Source organism: Megascapheus bottae, chromosome 32 (genome assembly GCF_031878675.1).
Source record: "Megascapheus bottae isolate mThoBot1 chromosome 32, mThoBot2.hap1, whole genome shotgun sequence".
Classification (NCBI taxonomy): Eukaryota; Metazoa; Chordata; class Mammalia; order Rodentia; family Geomyidae; genus Megascapheus; species Megascapheus bottae.
Genome location: NC_143540.1, coordinates 2,684,486 through 2,709,127, shown reverse-complemented (window position 1 = coordinate 2,709,127; position 24,642 = coordinate 2,684,486). Strand labels below are relative to the sequence as shown.

The 24,642-nt window shown below is 52.2% G+C and overlaps 1 protein-coding gene across 4 annotated transcripts; it reads left to right on the top strand.

The window, feature by feature from the left end:
• Window positions 1-299: 299 nt before the first annotated feature.
• Pxylp1 (2-phosphoxylose phosphatase 1) lies at window positions 300-22,394 on the top strand. Of its 4 annotated transcripts, none has more exons than XM_090323114.1 (6): window positions 300-348; window positions 11,000-11,131; window positions 15,978-16,136; window positions 17,625-17,751; window positions 20,774-20,913; window positions 21,423-22,394. In XM_090323114.1, the coding sequence occupies exons 2-6, from the start codon at window positions 11,053-11,055 to the stop codon at window positions 22,358-22,360; spliced, it is 1,443 nt and encodes a 480-aa protein (XP_090179240.1). In that variant the 5' UTR covers window positions 300-348; window positions 11,000-11,052; the 3' UTR covers window positions 22,361-22,394. The 4 variants fall into 4 exon arrangements, with proteins under 4 accessions (XP_090179240.1, XP_090179239.1, XP_090179241.1 ...); XM_090323113.1 differs by lacking the exon at window positions 300-348 and adding an exon at window positions 694-797; XM_090323116.1 differs by lacking the exons at window positions 300-348; window positions 11,000-11,131 and adding exons at window positions 14,299-14,401; window positions 14,591-14,668.
• Window positions 22,395-24,642: the final 2,248 nt, after the last annotated feature.

Here is a 24,642-nt window from a genome sequence, read left to right as displayed (position 1 = left end):
CCCCGCCCCTCGCGGAGACCCCGCCCACACGCAGCCCCGCCCCCCGGGGCCAGGTCCAGGCGGCAGTCTCGGTATGGAGATCCCGTGGCACTGAGTGGCCTCGGCTGGGCCGTCGCCCCCTCGCACCCCACAGCCCCGCACGGTCCCGCAGGGCTCGGGGGAGGAGCTCGGGCGCCCCGCGTGCTCGGGGCGGGGCCGGGGCGCTCGCGGGCCGAGGCCGGCAGGGGTCGCTGCGCACCCTGCGCTGCGCGGAGGCCCGAGCGCGGGGCCGAGCCGCCAGCCCGCCTCGCGGCCACGGCGGCGGAGGCGGTGGTGGTGGAGCCGGGGCCGGCCGGGGGAGTCCTGGGGGTGAGTCGGCGGGGCGGCGCGGGCGGCGCGGGGCGCGCGGCGGGGCGGGCGCCGGCCTGGCGGGGACGGTTGCGGTTGGCGCGGGGTCTCGCGGTGGGGGCGCGCGGGCTGGCGCCGGGTGAGCCGGAGGACGGCGACGACGAGGGCCGGGGGCCCCGGGGTCGGCTCCTTGGGGTCGGGTCTGAGCCCAACAACCAGGCGCTCTCCCCCCCCTGCTCCCCCTCCTCCTCCCCCGTGCGCCCCTGCGCCCTCTCCCCCCCTCCCGCGCCCCCACGCGCTGGGCGCCCTGTCTCCGCCCTCGGGGCGCCGTCTGTCCCTCCCCAAGCCCCCCCTCTTCGTACCCGCCCCGCCCCCGGCCGCCCCGCCCGCCCATCTCCGTCGCAGCTGGAAAGCGAGCTCCCCGGATCCCCTGGCCTGGCCCGGGAGATGCCTAGCTGGCTCCGCAGCAGGTAAGCAGGGCCCCGCGGCCACCCCTCCGGCCCTGCTCCGCGGCCCTGGCCCTCGCCGCCGCCGCCGCCGCCGCCACCTGCTTAGCCCGGAGGCGGCCCTGCGCCCCTGCGCCCCGGGTCTGCCCACCCAGTGAACCCCCAGGGCTTTGGGTGGGAGGGTCCTGTTTTAGGAGAGCAATGGCTTTAGGGCGCGCGCAAGGGAAGTGGATTTCTGTGGAGCAGGCTGCTGGCCCTGCGGGCGGTGACCCGGCTGCTGGCCCTGCCTGGCCGGGTGTCTGGGTGCTCAGTCATTCCACAAGTCACAGCCAGAAGCCATGGCATCGGAGGGTCACCCCGAGAGAAGTTACAGCTTGGGGACGCTGTTTGCAGAGGCCCCGAGGTGGGCCTTGGAGTGAGAAGCAGTCAGTGCCCAGCCCACGACTTCAAACAGGACACCAGTGCAGCCCGCTTCTCCCGCCCGAGAGTTGTGGGTGCCCAGGACAGACCTCTGGTGGGGGAGTTGAGGGGTAGGGGGTGTAGGGGTGCAGAGACCGCAGGAGAACCAATGCAAACAATTGTCCCCTCCTTTCCAGAAACTAATTAAGTCTTAGATTAAGTAGATTGCTATTTCAGCACTCTGAGGGCTGTGGAAACGGTGTGTGTGGAACTGTGTGTGTGTGTTCCCCTGCACACTGCTTGTGCAGGCACACTTGCTGCTCCTGGGGCTTGCACTAAGGGCCTGGGCACTGTCCCTTAGCCTTCTCTGCCCACAGCTGGCACTCCACTACTTGGGCCACAGCTCTGCTTGGGGTGTGTGTGTGTGTGTGTGTGGTTAATTGGAGATAAAAGCCTACAGGGGGACTTTCCTGCCCAGGCTGGATTTAAACCAAGATCCTCAGATCTCAGTCTCCTGAAGAGCTAGGATTACAGGTGGCAGCCACTGGCCTCCAGCTCTTCTCTGTATCTCTCCTGCTGATGGGCTGTATAGAATGAGTTTGAATATTCCTTTATTTCCAACTAGATAGACTTAGAATCTCTCTTGAGATGGCCACAGATTCCCTGGCATGTCCTTGTCCATCTCTGTGCTAAGCTGCTGACTGCCAAGGAGAGCCTTCACAGATGGGGGGAATGGGGAGCCATCTCTGGGGTATTAGGCCCAGCCTGGCACCCCTCCTCCCCCCACCATGTGACTCAGTGTTTGTTGTGTAGAGAAGTGGATCGAATCTCATGGCAGTCTGAGTCCATAGCCATATTTTCCCAGTCTGCTGCCCTGGTTTGCAAATGGTCATCTTTCAGTTTAACAGAGTTAAATATACATGTGCATACTAAAAGTCTTTCTCTAGACAGATGCATTGGGAGAGGGGTGTGTGTGTGTGTGTCCCCAGGTGCGGGCTCTGACAACAGAAGATCTACCATCTTGGCAGGGATCCCAGAATTTTCAGAAAGGACCTGGCTTGTGGGTGTCCTACTAGTGGGTACAGGAGGGCCTGAATCCCTGGGGAGCTGCTAAAGCTGCTTTGCGGAGAGGTATGGACAGTTCTACGTGGATGGAGGAGGCCGGGTCATGGGTAGAACCCCTCTGGCCACTTCTAGTGTCACTTTTCCTCATTGCCCTGCGTGTGACAGTCCTCTCCAGATGGCATCCGGTGGCAGGCTGGGAGTTCCCCTTCTGTCTCCCTCATTTCTGGCTTCGTCATTTGGGGAGGGGAGCTGTGTTTGGGGACAGGCTTCTGCTCTGTAAAAAGGCCGTGCCAGGCCACAGCAGCCCCAGGGAGAGCAAGGTTAGGGTGCTTTGTGTGGAACCCAGGGCGGAGGGGACCTGCCTGGTCCCTAGCTGCCCAGAGTTTTAGCTTTCCTACACAGAGGGTCTCTGTCTTCACTGGAGAGCTCTTACCCAGAATTACTATGCTGGCAAAAAAAGAAAAAAAAAGTGTTTTCTAGAAGAGGTTTAATTATTGCCTGCTGGGTTTTTGTTGTTGTTGTGTTGTTTTGTTTGAGGGAGAAAGGATGTTGGAAGGGATGAATCCTGTGAACAGGTTTCAGGAGAAAAGATGGGCGCATATTTCAGATCCTGCAAATCCTAGGGGGAGATTTCAGTCTCGGCACCTGCTCTGGGAACAGGCGGTGTGTTTGGAGAAGCCATTAGCCTTTTGGTCAAAAGGCTAATCCCCAGTTGAAGGTGAGAGGGACCACAGGAGCTGGGAAGAAGTTAATGATTAAAAATGGCAGAGGCTTGGTATTGCCATGCCTGTCATTCTAGCTACTCTGGAGGCTGAGATCTGAGGATTAGGCCTTTGAAGCCAGGCAAGAAAGTCAGGGAGACTCAGTTCAAAAAGCCTCAAACTGGAGCTGTGGCTCAAGAGGTAGAACTCTTGCTAGGTGGATGCGGTCCCCTTGAACTACACATCCATCCCTCTGGGGAACTTTTAGTTATTCTTTTCAGATGGGATCTGGCACTTTTTTGCTCTAGGCCTGCTTCAGACTGAGATCCGCCTCTACCTATGTGTTCTACATAGTTGAAGCCACAGAGACACCCCTACCCTCAACCACACCCAGCTAATCAGGTGAGGTGAGGCCTCCTGAACGTTTTTTTGGTCCAGGCTGGCCTTGACCTACCAATCTCCACCTCCTGAGTAGTAATGATTGCAGTGATTATAGCAGTATGCTATTGTGTATGTATGTGGGGGTGGGGGTGGGGAGCTTCTTGCTTTCTCAGCCCTGCTCTTTCTTACAATCTTAGCTCCACGTTTCTATTGGAAACATAGACTGGGAAAAGTCAAGGCATTTTGTTGTTTTGTTTTTTTATTTTGGGCTCCATTTCTGAGGTTTTGGGTTTTTTTGTCTTCTTGAGAAAGTATATTTTAGGAGGTGGCTGACATCAGCAGGCAGGAGGCAGATCTAAGCAAGGCGGACTTATTCTCGTTGCTGTGTCTCCAGCGTCTCTTAAGTTCATAGCATATGATTTTTGGATTTCTTTTGTGCTGCTCCCTCAACGTCTGCTGATTGTCTGCTAGCAGCTGCCCTGGGGATGGTGTTTAACGATTCTGCTTACAGAAAGTAATTGCAGAGCGCTGTTCTTTACACTGGCTTCCAGCCATTGCCCACCCGCAGGCCTGTCCTCCGGGGGGCCAACACCTACCTCATTCTGGAAGGTTCAGCTTTTTGCCCAAGGACTCCTTGCCCAGTTCAAGGAACCATGGGAGCTTCACTGTTGCATCAAACAAATCAAAGAACGTTTCTTGGTAGGGCATTGACTTCTTGCTTATTCGAATCCAAAAGGGCTGTCCCTGACATGGCCGGGGGTTTGGGGGGGCAGGTCCTCTAAGAAATGAGTCTGGAACTTGGCTGCCAGACAGAAAGGAAGGAATGTGGAGGTTGTTGGAGTGTGGCTGGTGGGGATTTTACAGGCCCAGGCTCAGAGGTGTTGAATTGCTGCCCTCGCCATCCCATTGGCCAGGGCTCAGGCACATGATCAACACCTCTCACCAAGGCCTGCTGGGAAATGTAGTCCAGTGGCAGGTTTAGGAAGGAGACAGGTGCATTCCCCTCCCAAATCGGGTTTCCCTGAGTGAGAAAAGAGGCGAGGAGATGGCACTGTAGGACGCCGTCCCGAGAGGGAAAGGCTGTGCATGGTGTCTATCCTCCACGTGTCCCAGGTCACTATTGGCTTTTCTCCTAAGGGAACTGGGAAGGAGATAAATCTATAGGAGGGCATACCCCAGAAGAAGAGGAGGAAAGAATGACCTCCGGGAGGCTGTGGGAAACGTATTCTCCCCACCACTCTCCACGAACACCTCTCAGGAAACACGGGGAAGTGACTGGTGTGCCTTCACCTGTGGTGCTGGTGTTTTCTTCTTCAGTGTGCACTGGGGCAGGCTCTTCTCCACACCTGCGTCCGTATCGGCGCCCAGCCTCCTTCCCTTCCTGTGTCTGCTCCCACTCAGGCCCGTAGCGTCTGTGGGGATGTGTGCCCTCGTGTATGCCCTGGTGCTGGTTTTGGAGGATATCACCCAACTTTGGCATCAGGGGAGAAGTCCGAAGCCAGGGGACAGCTGAGCTGAGTTGAAGGTCAGGCAGAAGAGGTGAACACCAAGCCAGGGGAGGAAGGGGAGAGCAGATGATGACTTAGCAGCAGAAGTTCTGCTGTCCAGAGTGTGTGGGAACTGGGGTGGAACCCACAGATTCCACACATGCCACATGAGGAGCTGGCCCCAGCGGGGGCTGCAGGACAGTTTGACTAGGGTCTCATGAAGGCTTGGCTGTAGCATGGGGGCTCTGGAGGGGTTGCGGTGGGGAGCTGAGCAGGACCTGGCTGCAACTATGGCTGTCACCTCTCATACCCTGTCTCTCTCTCTCCCCTGCCCCAAACTCTGGTGTTGTCTGGTCTGTTGCCCAGGAATTACTCAGGCTGTAAGAATAGAGTCTGGCACTGTGTCACCGGCGTGGGGTTGGCATGGAAAGCTAGAGCTGTCATCCTTGTCCACAGACTTGGCAGAAAGACTTTTTATGGAGCCCTTGCCCAGAGCCCAGGCATGTGGCTCTGACGCTGCCTTACTCTGTGTGTGTGTGTGTGTGTGTGTGTGTGTGTGTGTGTGTGTGTCTTGAACTCAAGCCCCAAGCACTCTCCCTTAACATTTTTGCTGAAGGCTGGTGCCTTACCACTTGAGCCCCAGCTCTGTTTCTGGCTTTTTGTTGTCTAGATGGAGAGAAGAGGCTCATGGATTTTACTCCCCAGGCTGGCTTTGAATCACGATCCTTAGATCTCAGCCTCCTGAGTCGCTGAGGTTACAGGTGCCTAGCTACGTTGTTTTCCTCAGTTGGACTCATGCCAACCCTGCTGGCCACATGGAGACAGAGGTTGCTCTTACCCACCCCCAGCTCGGGCTCACACACAGATTGGTGGGCTAATAAGCAGATCTCCCAAGGCCTGGCATGATGTCTCATATCTGCCTGTAATCCCAGCTACTAGAGAGGCAGAGATGGGGGGGGGGTGTTGTGATTCAAAGGCAGCCCTCGGCACAAAGCTAGCAAGACCCCACCTCAATGAGTGAGTTGGGTTTATGCCTGTAATCACAGCTGTGCAGGAGGTGTGGGTGGAAGGATTGCATTCTGAAGCTGGCCACAGGCAAAAAGTTGTAAGACCCGATGTGAAAAAATAACTGACAGCCAAGTGCCAATGGCTTACATGTATCCTCCTTAGCTACTCAGGGGCCGAGATCTGAGGATCACAGTTTGAAACCAGCCCAGGTAGGAAAGTATGTGACACTCTTGAGTTAACCACCAAAAAGCCAGAGGGAAGCCGTGGCTCAATGGTAGAGGGTAAACCTTGAACAACAACAAAATAAAACTCAGCAAGCACCCAGGCTCTGAGTTCAAACACCAAGACTGGGCCAAAACAGAAGGGCAGAAAGGACTGGAGGCATGGTTCAGGGGCCTCATCGTAAGAGGTCTATGGTACCACAAAGACAAAAAGAGACACTGCATTCTGAAATCCACCCAGTGGGGCTCTGTGGCCGGGTTCAAGAGGCCTGGGTTTCTCCACGGGTCTGTCTGGTGGTTGCCTCGGTTGCAGACGGCAGGGAGGCATGGTGGTGGGTCTTGCCAGCACTGTGGTATAGCCTTGCACCCCCCCAAGAAAGGAGGACAGGCCTGGGGCTGGCCACAGCTGCCCCTGCCACGGGCGACCGCCAAGGGAGCTGCCTTCCTCCCCCTCCCTCACTCTCCTCGGAGCTGAGTTGGCACTGTGTTCATCTGAATCTACAGACGGAGGACACTTCCTCCCACCCCCTGCCCCCAGGGCTAGCCTTGGAGTGATAGTTTCCTATCTCTGCCTGATTCATAGCTGGGATTACAGGTGTGTGCAGTCATGTCCAGCTTCACTTGTTGGGGTGAAGTCTTGATAACCTTTTTGGTTTGTTTGATTTTGTTTCTTGGCGGATCCTCCTCACTCTGCCTCCCAAGTAGCTAGAGTGATAGGCATGGATGGAGGAGTCTTTGGAGAGCTTGTTCCGGGATCGGAACCAGGTCATCTTTGGGGGCCCACGTCTGGGCAGCTCTGTGGCAGGACGGCTTGTTCCATGCCGATGCCAACATGCCAGCTCCCCGGGAGTGAGAGCTGTGGACTGAACCGTATTTTGAGAGCATGGAGTCCCTGGAGTGTTTGGCTCCAGTTTCTATCTTGATCTGCTCCTGGGGACTGGACAGGGAGTTCGAGGTGTCTGGCCTCAGCCCACCCTCCCAGCCAGGCTTCTTTAAACAGCCTGCCATGTGTGGCAGCCACGGCAGAGGAAGACATCCATAGAGCCGGTGGCGGTGACTCACGCCTGTAATCCCAGCTTCTCAGGAGGCCAGGATTCGAGGATTGCAGTCCAGTCACCCCGGGCAGGAAGGTCCACGAGACCATGATCTCTGGTTTACTACAGGAAAAGCTGGACGTGAGCCAGGGCTCAGGTGATAGACAGCCCGCCCCGAGCAAAAAGCAACCACCACGAAACAAAAGCACAAGGCACAGAGTTCAAGCCCCAGTACCAGTAAGAAGAGAGGAAAAAGAAAGTGTCCTTGTTTCACATGTGCCAGAAAAACATGACTCTGCGTGTGTGTGTGTGTGTGTGTGTGTGTGTGTGTGTGTGTGTGTGTGTGTGCCCACACATACACATGCCAGTTCTGGGGCTTGAACTGAGGGCATAGTTGCTGTCCCTGAACTTCAGTGCTCAAGGCTAGCACTCTACCACATTGAACCACAGCTCCACTTCTGGCTTTTTGAGTGTTCATTGGAGCCGAGTCTCACGGCCTTTCCTGCCCTGGGCCGTCTTTGAGCCTTGATCCTCTGACGTCAGCTGGCTGAGTTGCCAGGCTTGACAGATGTCAGTCAGCCTCCTGTGCCCGGTTTGGAATTTTCGCACTCAGACTCTTCTATGCCATTTGACTTTCCAGTTCTACCACTGCCTGCTTAAATCTCATATGCTTTCCTTGACATTTAAGAAACTTTTAGTTGAACATAGTTCGCTTGGACAATAAAAAGAAGAGGGGTGGAGGTGGGGGGGAGGGAAATGGGGACCAAGACATGTGAAAGGGTATCAATGTATGTGAATTAATGCACCTTCTGTCTGGCAAATATCATATAACCCTTTTATTAATTACAATAAAATATATTTTAAAAAAACAAACAAAAAATTCGAAAAGAAAAGAACGGGTTTTTTAAAAGTAGTTTTGTGGGAGGAAATCTAGGCCAAGTGCGAGTTCCCCGTGCTGTAGGTGGGTCTTACCACTGCTCTTGATATTCTAAAATCAGGATGCCAGCTTCAGACGTGGCTGCTGCTAAAACTCCAGAGAGAACAAAGCTGGAACACACACTTCTCCCATAATGCCAGAGAAAATAACTGAAGAATCCACAAAAATGAACATCCTGGTTCCATGCTCACTTCCAGCCCCAAGAAACCATCCGCTAACTGCCTTTGCAGTGTTAGCCTGGAATTGAAGCACATGCACACACACACACACACAAGTCAAGTCCCCCCCCCGTAATCCTTGCTAGTTAGAACTGAGGCTGAGATCCGAGGATTGCAGTTTGGAAGACTCTTTATCTCCAATAAACTACTCAGGAAAAGCCAGAAGTAGAACTGTGGCTCAAGTGGTAGAGTGCCAGCCTTGAGCGGAAAAGCTCAGGGGCAGGCGTTGAGTTCAAGCCCCCAGGACTGACACAAAAACAACAAAAAATAACTAAGTGAAGGGTGTGTGGCTCAGGAGGTAGTGCACCCACCTCCCACCGTGGGGAACAAGGAAGCTGGGAGGGGGTGTGTGGCTGCCATCTTGTGGCCCTGAGACAAGCAGCCTGGGGTAGAACAGGGTTCTGTGAATGCAGATCTTGGCTTCACAATAGTGTGTGTGTGTGTGTGTGTGTGTGTGTGTGTGTGTGCACGTGAGTGCATGTGTTGTCCTAGAGCTTGAACTTAGGGCCTGGGCATTGTCGTTGAACTTTTTCACTCAAGCCTGATGCTCTACCACCTGAGCCACACAAGTCCACTTTTGGCTTTTCTTTTTTAGTAGTTCATTTCCTGCCCAGCCTGGCTTCGAACTTTGATCCTTAGATCTCACCATTCCAGGTAGCTGGGATTACAGGCATGCGTCACTAGCTCACAGCCTCCAATTGTCTTTGAGTCTCTGAATGGCCCAACCAAGACCTGTGCCTTCTAACGCTGTTGGCTTGTTTGGGAGAATGTCAGGAGTCTCTGGGGGTATTTTCCATTAGCATAATCATCTTCCCAGATATGTAAGTTATTTAAGATCAAACAACAGAGTTCACAAAGAACAAGGGTTCCTGTGATCGTGTTCTGTGTCCTCATTCTTGTCTTATCACAGTGTGGCGTCCGGTCCGGCAGGCGCTGCGCCTGCTTGGGCAGCTCGGAGAATGCCCTAATGACTGGCCTCACCATGCTATCTAGTGGGAATGGCCCCATCCAGTGGCCAGGTTGGTTTGGCTGCTTTCACAGAAGCACAAGAATGATGTCTCAAAAAGGTTGTGAAGTTGGTTGTCTTCCAAAACAATCGGAGCTGGTAGGCCGACAGGAAATGGGTGCCATCCAGCATTCATAACCCTTGTCACCAACTCAGTGCTTCAGAGCAGGGCAAGGAGAAGAAGAAGGGTCAGGATGGGAGCTGGGCTCTGGTGCTTCCATCTGTCATCCTGACTACCCAGGAGGCCGAGACCTGGAGACTCTGATCTCCAGTGAACCACCAGAAAACCAGAAGTGGCACTGTGGCTCAAGAGGTAGAATGCCAGATTTGAGCTTAAAAGCTCTGGGAGAGTAAGTCCCGAGTTCAAGCTCCAAGACCAACACACACACACACACACACACACACACACACACACACACACACACACACACACACACACACACAGAGTCTAAAAGAAGAACATCCAGAAATCCCGGAGAGGGGCATCGAATGTCTCTATAATTCACCAAATGAAAAATCGTAGTGAGGCAGAGATGACAGGACTCCAAATATTGGCAGAACCCCCTGCAGCACTTATCCCGTCCCTGCCATCTGGCTCCCCAACTCTACCCTCCCTATTTTACATCTAGACCTAAATATACACCCCCCCCCCAAAAAAAAAAGTACTCAGCAGATTGGAGAGCCGTGGAGGTGACGCCCGCAGGCAGGAGAGACCAGATCCAGGTGTAGAGCTTCCTGGCAGAGAAGGCACCGCAGTTCCTTCACTTTCACTTCTCATACGAAGCTCCCAGCAGTCAGAGTGGCTGAGCTACAGCCGTGGTTCTGTGGATTGCCGGGACACATTCCATGCGGTCACCAGGCTGGAGCCACGCGGTCTCAGTGGCCTCATTCGCCTGTGCCGTGGTCTGGCAGGCTACTTGCTAGTTCCAGTACACGAGCCTGGCCCCCTCTCATGGAGCCTCAGTAGCCTAGGAGTAGCAACAGGAGGCAAGGCCCCACAGCTGGGCACCAGTGGCTCATGCCCACCGTCCTAGCTACTCAGAAGGATGAGATCTGAGGATCAAGGTTCAAAGCCAACCCGGGGGGGGGAAAGTCCAGGAGGCTCTTATCTCCAGTGAACCACCAAGAAAACAGGAAGTGACACTGTGGCTCAGTGTGAGAAAGCAGCAGCCTCGAGCAAAAGAGCTCAGGGACAGCTCGCGGTCCCCGAGTTCAAGCCCCAGTAATGACAAAAAACAAAACAAAACAAAAATCCATGAAGACACGCCCCATGGATGGAAGTCTTCCCGTTTCAGAATCTTCTCCCCATCTGCTGACTGTCCTGAGATGAAAGGGATCAGCAAAATGGACACGTGGCCCCATCTACATAAGAATGTCCGTGGTGATCTTCACCTAGGCTGAGGGAGGTCTGGAACCCGTGGACCCGAAGGGACCTGGCCAGGGTCAGGAGGCTGAAGATGGGAAGGCAGAGGGGCCTAGTGGGGTGAGGCAGGCCCTGTGAAGTGGCACATTATAAATGCTCAATAAACGCTTTTCTCTGGAAGTGGCATGTCTAGGAGTCTCAGGTATCCTGATGACAGCAGACGAACGCGACATTCGAGCACTGGTTTCCTCCCGTGGGAGCGGTGACATTTGGACAAAGATGAAAAGCACATTAAGTGTCTGCCTGGAAAGATGGGCTAACTGGATGGTGTTCAGTTGATGATTTTTTTCCCTCCTCCTGAGCACTTGCGTTACTGTTGCTGTTCTTAGCTTCTGCTCTTCCCCAGGACGGGCTCGTATCCGGGGTGAGACCATGAGGAGAAAGTAGAACGGAACAATAATGCTTTTCCGCCGCCGCTGCTTGCTGCTCCTGGCCCTGGCTGCCCTGCTCGCCTTCCTCAGCCTCAGCCTGCAGTTCTGTGAGTACACAGCTGGGTGCGTGCAAGGGCCCTGCTTATTTTTTATTCACTTACTGTTTTTGGACCTCAGTCCTCCCTGCCTGCCTGGGTGTGTGCCTGAGCAGGCGATCTGCCTGTTTGGGGCTTCTAAGTTATAGCTGGCATGACAAGTGAACGGGCACCACGTGAAGCTTCCCTGCGCAGAGATGGCGTCTCCCAGCAGGGTGCCGGTGGCTCACGCCTGTCATCCTAGCTATTCAGGAGGCTGAGATCTGAGGATCTCGGTTCAAAGCCAGCCTGGGCACGAAAGGCTGTGAGACTCTTATCCCTAATGATCCACCAAAAAGCTGGAAGTGGAGCTGTGGCTCCAAGTGCTAGAGCACTGGCCTGTGTGAAAGAGCTCAGCACCCAGCCCCTGAGTTCAAGTCCCACAACTGACAAAAGAAGAAAGAAAGTCCTCATCTCATCCTTCCAGAACTGGAAAAAGAGCTCCAGAGAAGGCAGACATGAGAAGTTTAAAAATACTTCAGGTGGTTAATGAGCTGTTCACCAGGAATCTTTTATCCCTTCCCTCCCCCCACAACCCCCCAAAAATGTGGTTTGCCTTTCAGTAGCGTAATTGTGTATAGCTTCTTGTTGGACATCCTCCATACTTAGGTCAGGGCAATTCAGGGTGTCCCTGTCACCTGAGTTTCCCCCTGAGACCCCCGCAGCTTGGTGGGACATAAGTGGGTCGTGTCCACGGCACTGTTATTGCATGAGCTTTTTCCGTGTCACTGAATGGCCTTGTGTGTCTTTGCTTACATAACTCTTCTGAAAGTACCTCTGTCTGAGGAAAGCCAGTTCTCAGCCACACTTTTTTTTAAGGAAAGAATTTGCAGGGTTAGGTGAGCCCGGCTGCATCCCAGCTGGTCATTCTTGGGATACATTGAGACGGTGCAAGACCGAAAAAATGGATGTTCTTTCTGCTCTCCTGCTTCTAGGTAAAGTGTAACTCCCTCCTTTATCCCATTTCTGTAGAAACCTCAAGTTCAGTTGCTTCCCTTCATCGCTTTATTCCTTATGCTTATTAATTTTTTTAGAAAACTGCACTCATTCATAATGCAACGTATTCTTTCTTTCTTACTCTGAACTATACGGACTTCTTTTTAATTTTTCTTGGCAGTTTTTAATGCCAGTTGGTATGGACACTGTGGAATATCTGAGTGGTATCGAATACAACTTGCTTTTCTCGTGGGTTCAGTCAACAGTATGGTTTTGTTTTCCGGGAATGAATGTTGGTTTTATTTCATCTGATTGGTAGAAAAAATACTACCAATTCCGTTTCTATTGCTGTTTGAATACACAAAAGTTATAACCAGGGTTATGATTTAGAAATCACGTCACTGAAGTCAGCATTTCTTCCTCTAGGGAGAGAAAAGTGTGTGATGAGCACACGTGGCTATATTAAGCACCTTTATCTGTGCTCACCGTGGCTCACCGTGGGCTAATTGCATTTAAAGAATGATTGTCTGCTTTGCGAGCCCAAGCCCCATGTATTGTTTTAGTTGAAGAATGCACAAGTAAAAAAATGGCTGCCCAAGCCGGAGGAGTGTGTTGTAGCAGTGGGGAAAGATGAATAGTATATCAACAGTATATCGTTATTCAGGATTTCTGCTTTTCAGCTCTTTTGTAATCACTACTTCCCTGCTGCCCCTCACAATTCTCCTCCTCCTCCTCCCCCTCCTCCTCCTCCTCCTTCTTTTTTCCTTTTTTGCTGGTCCTGGGGCTTGAACTCAGTGGCTCTGTGGCTCAAGTGGTACAGCACTAGCTTTGAGCACAGAGAGGCTCAAGGACAGCACCCAGGTTTCTTTAATGCTCGTTTTTTTCCTATGATCTGCCCTGGTTCACGTGTCAATGAAGTGGGCACATAGACAGTGGAGGGTGGCCTTCTCTACCCAGGAGCTCAGGGAGCCACTTCTTCCTTAAAACAGACTTAATAGTCGTCATGGTTCAAGGCTGGCATGGGAAGAGAGTTTAGGGAAAGCCTGGGCTCAGGGAAACTTGTTTTCTTCCATAAAACAATTATTGTTCCTTTGCAAAGTCACAATGCAAACAGAGACTTCTGGAAGAACTCTTGGCTCACGGAAGCCTCTGTTTCCTCTGTAAAAGAGTCAGTTTGTGTTTTGTGCAACATTGGTATAAGGGTTGAAAGTTTCAGGAAACCCCTTGACCCAGGGAAGCATAGCTCACATAATTTTTGTTTTCTTTTTATTTAGTTGGTCGTGGGGCTTGAAGTGTGGGCCTGGGTGCTGTCCCTGAGCTCTTCAGCTCAAGGCAGTGCTCTACCGCTTGAGTCACAGCGCCATTTCTCGTTTTCTGGTGGTGAATTGGAGATGACATTTGTATAGACTTTCCTGCCTGGGCTGGCTTTGAACCCTGATTCTCAGAGCTCAGCCTCCTGAGTATCTGGGTAACAGACATGAGCTACTGGCGCCAATACTGGGCTTGAACTCAGTGACTGTGTACTGTCCCTGAGCTTTTTTATCCAAGGCCAGCAAGCAACCACTTGGGCCACAGCTCCACTTCCAGCTCTTCAGTGCTTAATTGGAGATAAGGATCTCACGGACTTTCCTGCTCGGGTTGGCTTTGAAGCAGGATCCTCAGATTTGAGCCTCCTGAGTAGCTAGGATTACAGGCGTGAGTCACAGCACCTGCCTCCTCATAGAGGTCTTTTAAGGCAAGCAAACTGGATGGAGTCCAGCAGGCTGTCAGCGTTGGTGACGGAAGCTTTTGAGTTCTATAGCATCCGTTCCTTTGCTTTTCATCTGAGCACACCAGCCGCGATGGGCTTTGACCTATATGGAGCATGTGGTGCCTGTATCGGGCAGTTTCCTTGTTGGGCAGGACCCCAGAGCAGGAGGACTGAGAATCAGGCTGGACTTACGCATCAGAAGATGGTCGTGGAGACATTTCCTGGGAGCATGTTGAGGCCATACTGAGGCAGGGTGGGAGGTTTGGGGTTCTGCAAGTTCTAGAGAGTGCCCCCTCCTCCCCACCCCTAGCTCTCTCAGAATAGCAGAGAGGGATCAGAACTAGACGCCGTGGAACAGCCACCAGGGTGCCACAGTGGGCGGGTGCGGGCCAGCCTGTGGCATCGTAGAAGAGAATAGATTCCAGAGTCATGCCAGCTCGAGCAAATCCCTGCCCGGCACTCACTGGCAGGGGAGGACTTCAGGCAAATTGTTTGACCTCTCCGTGTCTCAGTTTCCTCCCCTGTGACGTGGGGGTGGCGGTGGTTCCTACCCTAAGGTAGGTGAGGACCAGAAGCACCCATGACAGAAGAAGGTGGGGATGGCAGGGGGGGGTGTGGGGGTGAAGGGAGGACCCGATCCTTTCTCCATGTCAGCCCTGACTGTCACTTCCACTTTCCACCACAATCTGTGGTCTTCACATGGGCCGCCCGGGTGGGCCCATTGGTTGGACACCAGTTCTCCGCAGGGGGTGTGTCGGCAGCCACACATGTTGACCATGGATGGACAGGTCCCTGGGGCGGATGTAGGACGATAGAGACGGAAGGTGAGAGTTTGCAGAAGCAATGTGCAGGGTACCTCATGTGGGTCACTGCGAGGCAAGATGAAAATGAGTGTCAGGAGCGGTTGGTGGTGTGTTGTGGCCCGTGCAGATGGGTAGTAAGAAGAATGAGGTTATCGATTTGATCCCTCTGTGGGCTAAACATAAACCACACATCTCAAAAGTCTGTGTGACCGTGTGCTAGACTCTGCCCGCTTTGCCAGAATAACGGGATCCCACACCCCAGCCCTGAAACACAAATGATCAAAGAATGGAGGGTTTGCCGTTGCGGTTCTGGTTTTCATTGGCAATCACAGCGGACGGCTTTAGAGTCCGTACAGCGCAGGCACAGAGTGAGCATTTAAGGTAATTTAGTGGTCTGAAGAGCAGCAAGGGAATTGTGGGAAATGAATGCCTGCTGGAGCAAATCACGGTTCCTTAGCACACCAGTGAGGGAGAAAGAATTCCAGAGCCATTAAAGAGATTTATTGTTATTATAAAGGTGATGCACAGAGGGTTGCAGTTACATGAGTCAGGTAATGAGTACATTTCTTTTTGGGCAGTGTCACCCCTTCCCTGGCTCTCTCCTAGTTTTTCCCTCCCATCCCCACCCACAAGTTGTATAGTTCGTTTTCCACATAGTGTCTAGTGAGAACCACTGCTGTATTTGTTCCCCTTTGTCCCTGCATTTCTGTGCTCCCCTTACCCCCCCCCCCCGAAGACAGATAAACAAGACAAAAAGAAAAAAAAACACAAAGAAAAGAAACCTCTTTGTTTCCATTTCCTGGAGTTCATTTTGATGCGTTATATGATCAGATACTCATGGGCAGAGTCTTCGTGTTTCTCCCCTGAGAGTCTCCTCCTTTGGACTCACTGTGTATGAATGCCTACAGTCCCGTGTAATTGCTCGGGCCCCCGCTCATGTGTATTAGATGTAGTCATAGGAGAAGAAACATGCACCATTTGTCTATCTGAGCGTGGCTTACCTGACTTCACACAATGTGTTCTAGGCCCATGCAGGGCCTCTTGACCAGATGATAGGTGGGCAGGAGGAAAAGAGAGGACTGAGGTGGCTGGGAGCAGGGGACAGCTGACCCATGAGAATGTTCTATCCCAGATCAAGGGAAATTACTCATGGGAGTCAGACATTAGAGGGGGCCTGGCAGGGAACAAGAGGCTGGTTCCTTGTGCCTCTGCCTGCTGGGGTCTGCTCTGGCGGGCGGCGTGGCCGCATACCCACAGTGGTGGTCCAGCCGCACAGCCCACCGGGTGCCTCCGTGAGTACCTGGCGGTGATACACCTGCCCTCCTTGCAGTCCATTTGATCCCCGTGTCCCCAGCTAAGGATGGAGTCAACAGTAAGAGTCGCAAGAGAATCATGGCTGACCCCGTGACCGAGCCCCCCGTGGCAGACCCCGTGTACGAAGCTCTTCTCTACTGCAACATCCCCAGCGTGGCTGAGCGCAGCATGGAAGGTAGGAATGGCGGCCCTGCTCCCTCTGGGCCCTGCTGTCCTCCATGCCCAGGACACCTTCAGGGTACTGGCTCTCCAAGCCCTGGAATAAGAAACTGGGATGACCTGGGCTCAGATCCTGCGGCTGCCACGAAGGCTGTGGCCCTGCCTGGCATTCTGGGGTTGCAGAGGATGCCCTGCAGTTACCTGGGGTGAGGCTGTGGGGGAGGGGCTACGTGCTCTGAAGAGCCTGCAGCTCTCGCTGGCCATCACCACCATCTCCAGTGAGATGTCAGCCATGTGGAGAAGGGGGGCTGAGCCAGGTTCCTGGAGCTCACCCCCCCCCACTCCACATTGTGGGGTTGTGGTGGAGGCTGCCCTGGGTGCCCTGCCAGAGTGCAGCCATGGCGGGGGGGGGGGCAAATGCCAAGTCTCCGTTTTGCTTTCCTCGGTGTGATAGTGTTGAGTATGGATTTATTTGTGCCCGGCCGTGTTTCTGAAAGGGTTTAAACCAGGGTGTCTCTGGGCTGCCTTCGGTCTGTAGGAAGTCACTCCACATACAGGCCTCCAGCCTGCAGGCACAGCCCAGTCTTCCTGTCTTTTACAGATTTCAAGAGTTATTTCCTCCCTCCTTCCCTCTCTCCCTCCCTCCCTTCCTTCCTACTCTCCTTCCTTCCTTCCTTCCTTCCTTCCTTCCTTCCTTCCTTCCCTCCCTCCCTCCCTCCCTCCCTCCCTCCCTCCCTCCTTCCTTCCTTCCTTCCTTCCTTCCTTCCTTCCTTCCTTCCTTCCTTCTTGCCAGTCCTGCGGCATGAATCAGGGCCTGGGCACTGTCCCTGAACTTCTTCTGCTCAAGGCTAGCACTCTACCCCTTGAGCCACAGTGCCACTTCTGGCCTTTTTCTGAGTAGTTTATTGAAGATAAGAGTTTCGTGGACTTTCCTGCCCAGGCTGGCTTTGAACCATGATCAATGGATCTCAGTCTCCTGAGTAGCTAGGATTACAGGTGTGAGCCACCGGCACTGGTTCAGGAGTTTTTCAGTCATTCCACCCCACATAGCATAGCAGCTCTGCCCGCAGCCCAAATGCCAGGACAAGGACACTGTGACCTTCTCCCCTCCTCCTGCTCCCTTTCCCTCCATGCTGTGAGCCTCTCCCCTTCCCCTTTTTCTTCCTCTTCTTCAACCCTCTCCTGGGTCCCTTCCTCTTCCCCCCCTCCTCTCCACCCCATCCTCTTCCCCTCCCCTTTTTTTCTTCTCCCCTCCTCCTTTGCCCTCCTTTTCATTTTTCCCCTCCTTCCCTCTTCCTTCTTCAAGCTGTAAGCTGCCGCTGCCGCTGCCGCCGCCGCCGCCGCCTCCTCCTCCTCCTCCTCCTCCTCCTCCTCCTCCTCTTCTCTTTCTCGTCTTCCCCTTCTCCCCCTCTCCCTCCCTTTCCTCGGCCTGGTCCCTCTCCCCATCCCCTACAAGAGTCCAGAGCCTGCTGCATGATGGCTGCCCTTCTGGTTCCATCCCCAGGTCACGCTCCCCACCATTTTAAGCTGGTCTCCGTGCACGCATTCATCCGCCACGGGGACCGCTATCCTCTCTACTCCATCCCCAAAACCAAGCGGCCTGCGATCGACTGCACCCTGGTGGCTGACAGGTAAATTGCATTCAACCATCTGCCGGGCACCCTGTGGAGAAGGGCCAGGCCAGCAGAGGGGTCTGCACTAGCCATGCTTGCCCAAGGCCTCCCTGGGGGTCACACGTGCTGCCCGTGTGGAATGCCGCCCCTTCCACCCATAAGACCTGAGGACAGAGATGGGGACACCAGTTCAGGCCACACTTCCAGACACTTACATGTGCATTGGGGGTGACGATGCTGGCCACACCAAGGTGGGGTGAAGAGAAAGTGAAAGACTTCAGCAGAAGGGGTGTGCACAAGTCCAAAGCCAAGATAGCAGCCCCGCCATTTAATCTCTCTCCGGCAGTGGAGACAGGCTGGTCTCCCCTGAGACCCTCTGGAATGTAGGCCTGGCCCTATGGCTAGAAGCACGGTCAGCACTAAAGGGCCAGGCGTGGCCTCAGCAGACACAGAGTCCCTCCCAGAGGTAACTGGGCGAGATCAGGAGATGGAGACAGAGCCCAGTGGGGAAGACATTACTTTGATGAAATGCTCCCACAGTGCCAGCCTGCCTGAGTGGTGCCAGCCTGGCTGGAGCGGTGGAAGATGCAGGCAGGACCTTTGACCCTGAAATCTAGGACATGTCCTGGGACTCAGGCTAAGGAGTCTACCTCGCATTTAAATTGAGAGAGGGGGACTGGGGTTGGGGCCAGGGCATTGCGGGGTGGGGGGGTAAATGCAGCCACCATGGTTTGGCAGCTTATATCTGTGATCCTAGTTTAATCAAGAGAAAGAGAACAGGAGAATCGTGGTTTGAGGACAGCTGGGACAGAAAAATTCACAAGACACCCTCCTTCCACCCTTTTCAATCCACAGCCAGGCAAAGGGGTGCGTGTCTGTCAGCCTAGCTATGATGGGAAGTACTGAAAGTCGGTGGATTAAAGCCATGTGAAACCACCTGGGCAAAAATAACCACTTCAGGGGCCAGGTGCCCGCCTAGCATGCACAAAGCCCCGAGTTCATTTCCTCAGTACCATATACTCATACAAAAAAAGCTAGAAGTGGAGCTGTGGCTCAAGTGGTAGAGTGCTAGCCTTGAGAAAGCCCAAGGACCACAGTGTCCAGGTGCTGAGTTCAAGCCCCAGGACTAGCATAATAATAATAATAATAATAATAATAATAACTTCAAAAAAGGGCTGGGGGGGGTGACTTAGTGGTAGCATGGCTATCTAGCAAGCATAAAATCCTGAGTTCAAACCCTAGTAACACACACACGCGCGCGCGCACACACAAAGACATTGCTATTTGTTATCGGTTCTATATTTTTTCTTTCTCTCCTATAATGAGCACACTTACGTATCACAGCATCGTTCAGCATCAGCTGCCCCTGAAAACCTGGCAGGTCTAGGCAAGCACATTCAGGGGTGAGATCCATTTCTAAAACTGGCCACATAATTTCCTCTGATCCTCTCAAGTCGCCAGCCCTGGGATAATGGTGTGAAATGGAGTATGTGAACAGCGTTGATGGATGGCCCCGGTTGGTGGGAATTTGTATTGGCAAGCCTCATTGTCAGTCTGGACATTTTATTTCTGAGTTTATAAACATTTATGTGCTTCAGCCTTGGGCAAAAATCAAATAATTCTGTTTTTATGGAAAGATACAATTCCCTGAGGCCATCCAGGGTGAGTTATTAATCTCTGGTGCCTGTCAGGATTAAGCATCCTCTGATTTTTAAGATGTGATTTTTTTAAGATGGATTTTTTTCAGTATTGTTTTTGAAAAACAAACTCATCTTGGCAGCATTTATGTGTGTACGTATGTGGCGGGGGGCAATGGTACCAGTCCTGGGACTTGAACTCTGGACCTAGGCGCTGTCCCTGAGCCTTTTTGTTCAAGGCTAGCTCATGGACTTTTCTGCCCAGGTTGGCTTGGAATCTTGATCCTCAGAACTCATCGTCCTGAGATCTCCTGAAATCCTCATGAAGCCACCCGTGCCCAGCTTGGCAGCAATTTTTAAAGTATTGCCAAAATTAATTGGTTTTTTCAGACAGCAAAATCGGCCATGAGAACAATTTGCCTTTGCTTCTTTTTCATGCTGTATCGTATGCAATTCAGTCGTGAACTTCAGTTCTGCTGGATGATATAGACATATTTATTCATGGGCCATTGCACTACTTGGAGAAAATGTGTGTATGTCCTCAGAGGTAATTTCCATTTTGGGGGGAAATGGTGTATTCAAAGATCAATGATGTCTTGACTTGTCATAGTGATTTGTGGTAGAGACATGATAATCTCAGACTCCATAAGCTTTCTTTTAGTTATTCCTCACTATCCCGAATGAAGTGAGATATTGCATGTGTCAAGTGCAGAGTGAAACAAACCTACAGAGCAGCAATAGGCTAGACCTTGGTTACCTTATTCAGTTAACACTTTTCCTAAAGGAAGTCGCTGACCCCTGACCCTGCTTGCGGAGACCTTGCAGGTTTTCGGGGCAGCTGACGGCTTCATTCTACCTTGGCAGCGAACCGTCCTCGTAACAGCTTTTACAGCATGGGGAGTTCGCTAGGTAAGGGCAGAGTGGCTCTTCAGGAGGAGAAGATGCTCTGTGCAATGGGGTGGGATGGGAAAGAAGGATGAGGGGAAGCTGGAGGTCAGAGTGACTGATGCAGGAGAGGGAAGAGGCATGGCCAGGCCTCAGTGACAGGCCAGTGCAGGTCCTTTGAATACAGCCAAGTGCTTTTGGAGTTGGCTTTGAAGCTTCATCCCTGTAGCTCTGGAGAAGACAGATGGGAGGGGCAGGAAGACTGGTGGAAGGAAGCCATGGAGAAGAGGCAGGTAGAAGGATCTGCCCGCTGAGTGAGGAATCAGGGCAACTCACCACCCTGGTGTCACTGTCCCTTCTGCACTTCACCCTTACAGTACAATAAAAATAAAAGGAAGCTGATGGAACCAAAACCTATTACAGTGAGCAACAAAAGCCATGACGCATATAGGGTTTGCTTGGTGAAGACAGGAATGTTCTGGAACCCTCTGGTGACTAATCCTCTGTTGTCTCCTTAGGAAACCCTATCACCCCAAGCTGGAAGCTTTCGTTAGTCATATGTCAAAAGGATCTGGAGCCTCTTTTGAAAGCCCCTTAAACTCCCTGCCTCTCTACCCTAATCATCCTCTATGTGAGATGGGGGAGCTCACACAGACAGGTATGTATGACCACCCCTCTCCCCACCCTTCTGTTCCTGTCCATTCCCTGTAGAGCCCAGAGACCCCCAAGGTCTGCTTCCTTGAAATGAAAAATAACCTTTCAGAGCCAGGTGCTGGTGGCTCATGCCTGTAATCCCAGCTACTCAAGAGGCCGAGATCTGTCTGAGGGTCATGGTTCAAAGCGAACTTGGGCAGGAAAGTCTGTAGTGTCCTTATCTCCAGTTCACCACCAGAAGACCTGAAGTGGCACTGTGGCTCAAAGGACTAGAGCACCAGCCTTGAGCAGGGACGGTGCTCAGGCCCTGAGATCAAGCCCCTTGACTGGGGGGAAAAATCCTTTCAGGCTTGGGGGCAGTGACACATGCCTGTAATCCCAGCTACTTGGGAGGTCATAAGCAATCTTTTGTCATCCACCTGTCACACGAGTGTGTCGTGAAGGTCCCTGTGTGTGATGGAGGTGCCTTCAGGCTGGCACTCAGGCAGCCCTCCCTGCCTTCCTGTCTTCCAGGAGTGGTGCAGCACTTGCAGAACGGCCAGCTGCTGCGGGACATCTACCTGAAGAAACACCAGCTCCTGCCCCACAACTGGTCCATGGCCCACCTTTACTTAGAGACCACAGGCAAGAGCCGCACCCTGCAAAGCGCCCTGGCCCTGCTCTACGGCTTCCTCCCAGACTTCGACTGGAAGAAGGTTTACTTCAGGCACCAGCCAAGCACCCTGTTCTGCTCCGGGAGCTGCTACTGCCCCGTGAGAAACCAGTACCTGGAGAAGGAGCAGCGCCGCCAGTACCTCTTACGGCTGAAGAATGACCTGCTGGAAAGGACCTACGGCGAGATGGCCAGGATCGTGGACGTGCCCACCAAGCAGCTGCGTGCCGCCAACCCTATCGACTCCATGCTCTGCCACTTCTGCCACAATGTCAGCTTCCCCTGCACCCGAAGCGGCTGCCTCGGCATGGAGCACTTCAAGGTGATCAAGACCCATCAGATTGAAGACGAGAGGGAGAGGAGGGAGAAGAAGCTGTACCTGGGGTACTCACTCCTCGGTGCCCACCCCATCCTCAACCAAACAGTCAACCGGATGCGGCGGGCTGCTGAGGGCCGGAGGGATGAGCTCTTCACCCTCTACTCTGCTCACGACGTCACCCTGTCCCCACTCCTCAGTGCCTTGGGCCTGCTGGAAGCCAGGTTCCCAAGGTTTGCAGCCAGGCTGATCTTTGAGCTCTGGCAGGACAGAGAGAAGCCCAGCGAACACACGGTCCGAGTCCTTTACAACGGTGTCGACGTCACATTCCACACCTCCTTCTGCAGGGACCACCACAGGCATTCCCCGAAGCCCATGTGTCCTCTGGAGAATTTGGTTCGCTTTGTCAAGAGGGACATGTTTGGGACCCTGGGTAGCAGTAGCTCGAATTATTTCGAGGCATGTCACAGGGAAGGAGCATAAAGGCTACTGGATGACAGCACCGTGGGGCAAGAAAGGGGCTGCGTGTAGTGTGTAGTTCTGTTAAGTTTCAAAGTCTTGATTTTTTTTTTTTTTTGGTACATATATCTAGTCGTGGGGCTTGAACTCACTTTTTTTTTTTTAAAGATTGGTATTCTACCACTCGAACCAAAGCTCCACTTCCGGGGTGGTTAATTGGAGATAAAGAATCTCACAGACTTTCTGCCCAGGCTGGCTTTGAACCTTTGAACAGATCTCAGCCTCTTGAGCAGCCAGGATTACAAGTATGAGCCACTGATTTATAAAGGAGTACGACTGGGTTTGGGCTGAAGAAGAAGCACGTTGCTATAATTTGGTACGTGAGCTATTAGGTACGAAATGGCCAGTTCACAGAGAACAGAAAAGAAGGTACTTGACCATACAGTTCTCAGAATGCCACAATAATCTTTAATGCCCAAAGGTGCCAATCCAAGTTTGTATTTGTTTAGCCTGCCAAATCTTAGAACCAGCAAGCCTCAGCCACAATTTTTCTTAATCTAGGATGCTTTTACCTTTCAGTGAAAATTTTGTCTCAAACAAGGATTGGTATACTTTTTCCTTCAAAGGATCAGGTAGTACATATTTTAACCTGCAGACCAAAGGACCACATACAGTGTCGTAACCACCCAACTCTGCTGTAGTAACATAGCCGTCCCGGCTGAGAGTAAGGTGTAAACATGTTTGTGTTCACAGGTTGACCCAAAAGACAGGGAAGGGTCCAGCACTGGCCCTTCACAACTGAAATTTGCTGGCCTGGTTTGAAATCAGGCTCTACTACCGGTTGCACAAGCAGCACTTTGAAAACCAGTTGACTAGCAAGAATCGGTCAATGGTTGTTTCAGAAACTTCTAGAAAGAGAATTTGATCACACATGGAATCAGGGTGAATCCTAGATAAATGACTAGAAGAAATACTTGATGTCTGTCATGATCATGGCACAGGATAGTTTCACGTATGTTTCAGGTATTTGTCTGCTGTAGTCTGTCTGCTGTATAGGCTGAAATTTTTGTATTCCATTTAGTATTTTTATAGACTAGGAAAATATTTTTGGGGGCCACTTTTAGATGTGTTCTTATGCTTATGGTAATATTTAATCAGCTGGGTGAAAGGAGACCAGAAGCTGAATTCAGGCATATTTTTACCCCAAAACCAATAATAATAACAGTTCATTCCTTTTACAGTCCCTAGAATTTGAATCAGTTTTTAAGCCATTTTCACCAGTTGCAAATGACAAATTCCGACTGATTTTTAAACACAGTTTTTAGATGAACTTTATTACTAGAGAGTTAAATAGTCTTTCTAAGGTATTTTATATATTAGAACAGTTGTAATCGAATCTGTGGTCTAAATAATGGTGCTAGTTCCATCAGAAGAAATGTAATGTTTGAGTGTGATTCTCCAAACCACTGTTGTCCAAGTGTTACATTTGAACACGTGTTTCTATAAATAAAGTTTTGAAGAAGCACTTGTCCTGTACAGCCCATGGTGTGCACCTGTAAGACATGCAAGTTCTGCTCAAGTAAAAACATGTTTTGTGAATCAATCTTCACTGCTGAAGGTGGAATTCTCCCGTGCATATTTAAAGCTGTTCCAGGCCACAACTGTGAGAAGACTGTCCTAGAGGCAGAGGTAGAAGGATCAAGATCTGTGACCAGCCGAGGCAAAAATGTGAGACACTATCAGAATGACCAGGGGTGGGGGGAGGGGGTAGCAATAGCTGAAGTGGTAGAGTGCTTGCTAGAAGGTAAGAGGTCTGAGTTCAATCCACAGGGAAAGGAGGGGAAAGGGGGGTAGAATCACCCTAAGGTGGCAAATGGGGCCCAAATAGTCTGGGTCACCTCTCTAGTGCATGCAGTAAGTACAATCATGGATGGACTGCAGTCACTGATGCATCTCCTGCATGCTCAGAAGAGAAGAAGATGCTGTTAACGTCCCCATGTAGGAGGTCAGACGTTCAGGGTGTCTTATCCTGCAGCCTCTCAGCCCTCCCTGTCTCCACTTCCCCACATGTGGTCTGGAGTGTGTGATGGTTCCAGAAAAGGACACAGCCTGGGAATCACCCAGATCAGGTTCAAATCCAGTACTCCACCACTTTGCAGGTGTGAGACTTCCCACAGAGCATCTAGACGGTGCATCAGAAAACTGGGATGGTGACTGCGGTGATGGCACATGTGAAGCTGCCAGCATATGGGTGTCTCCTCATGCTAAGAGCCATCACTATGTCCTTGTAACTCGCCTTGTCATTG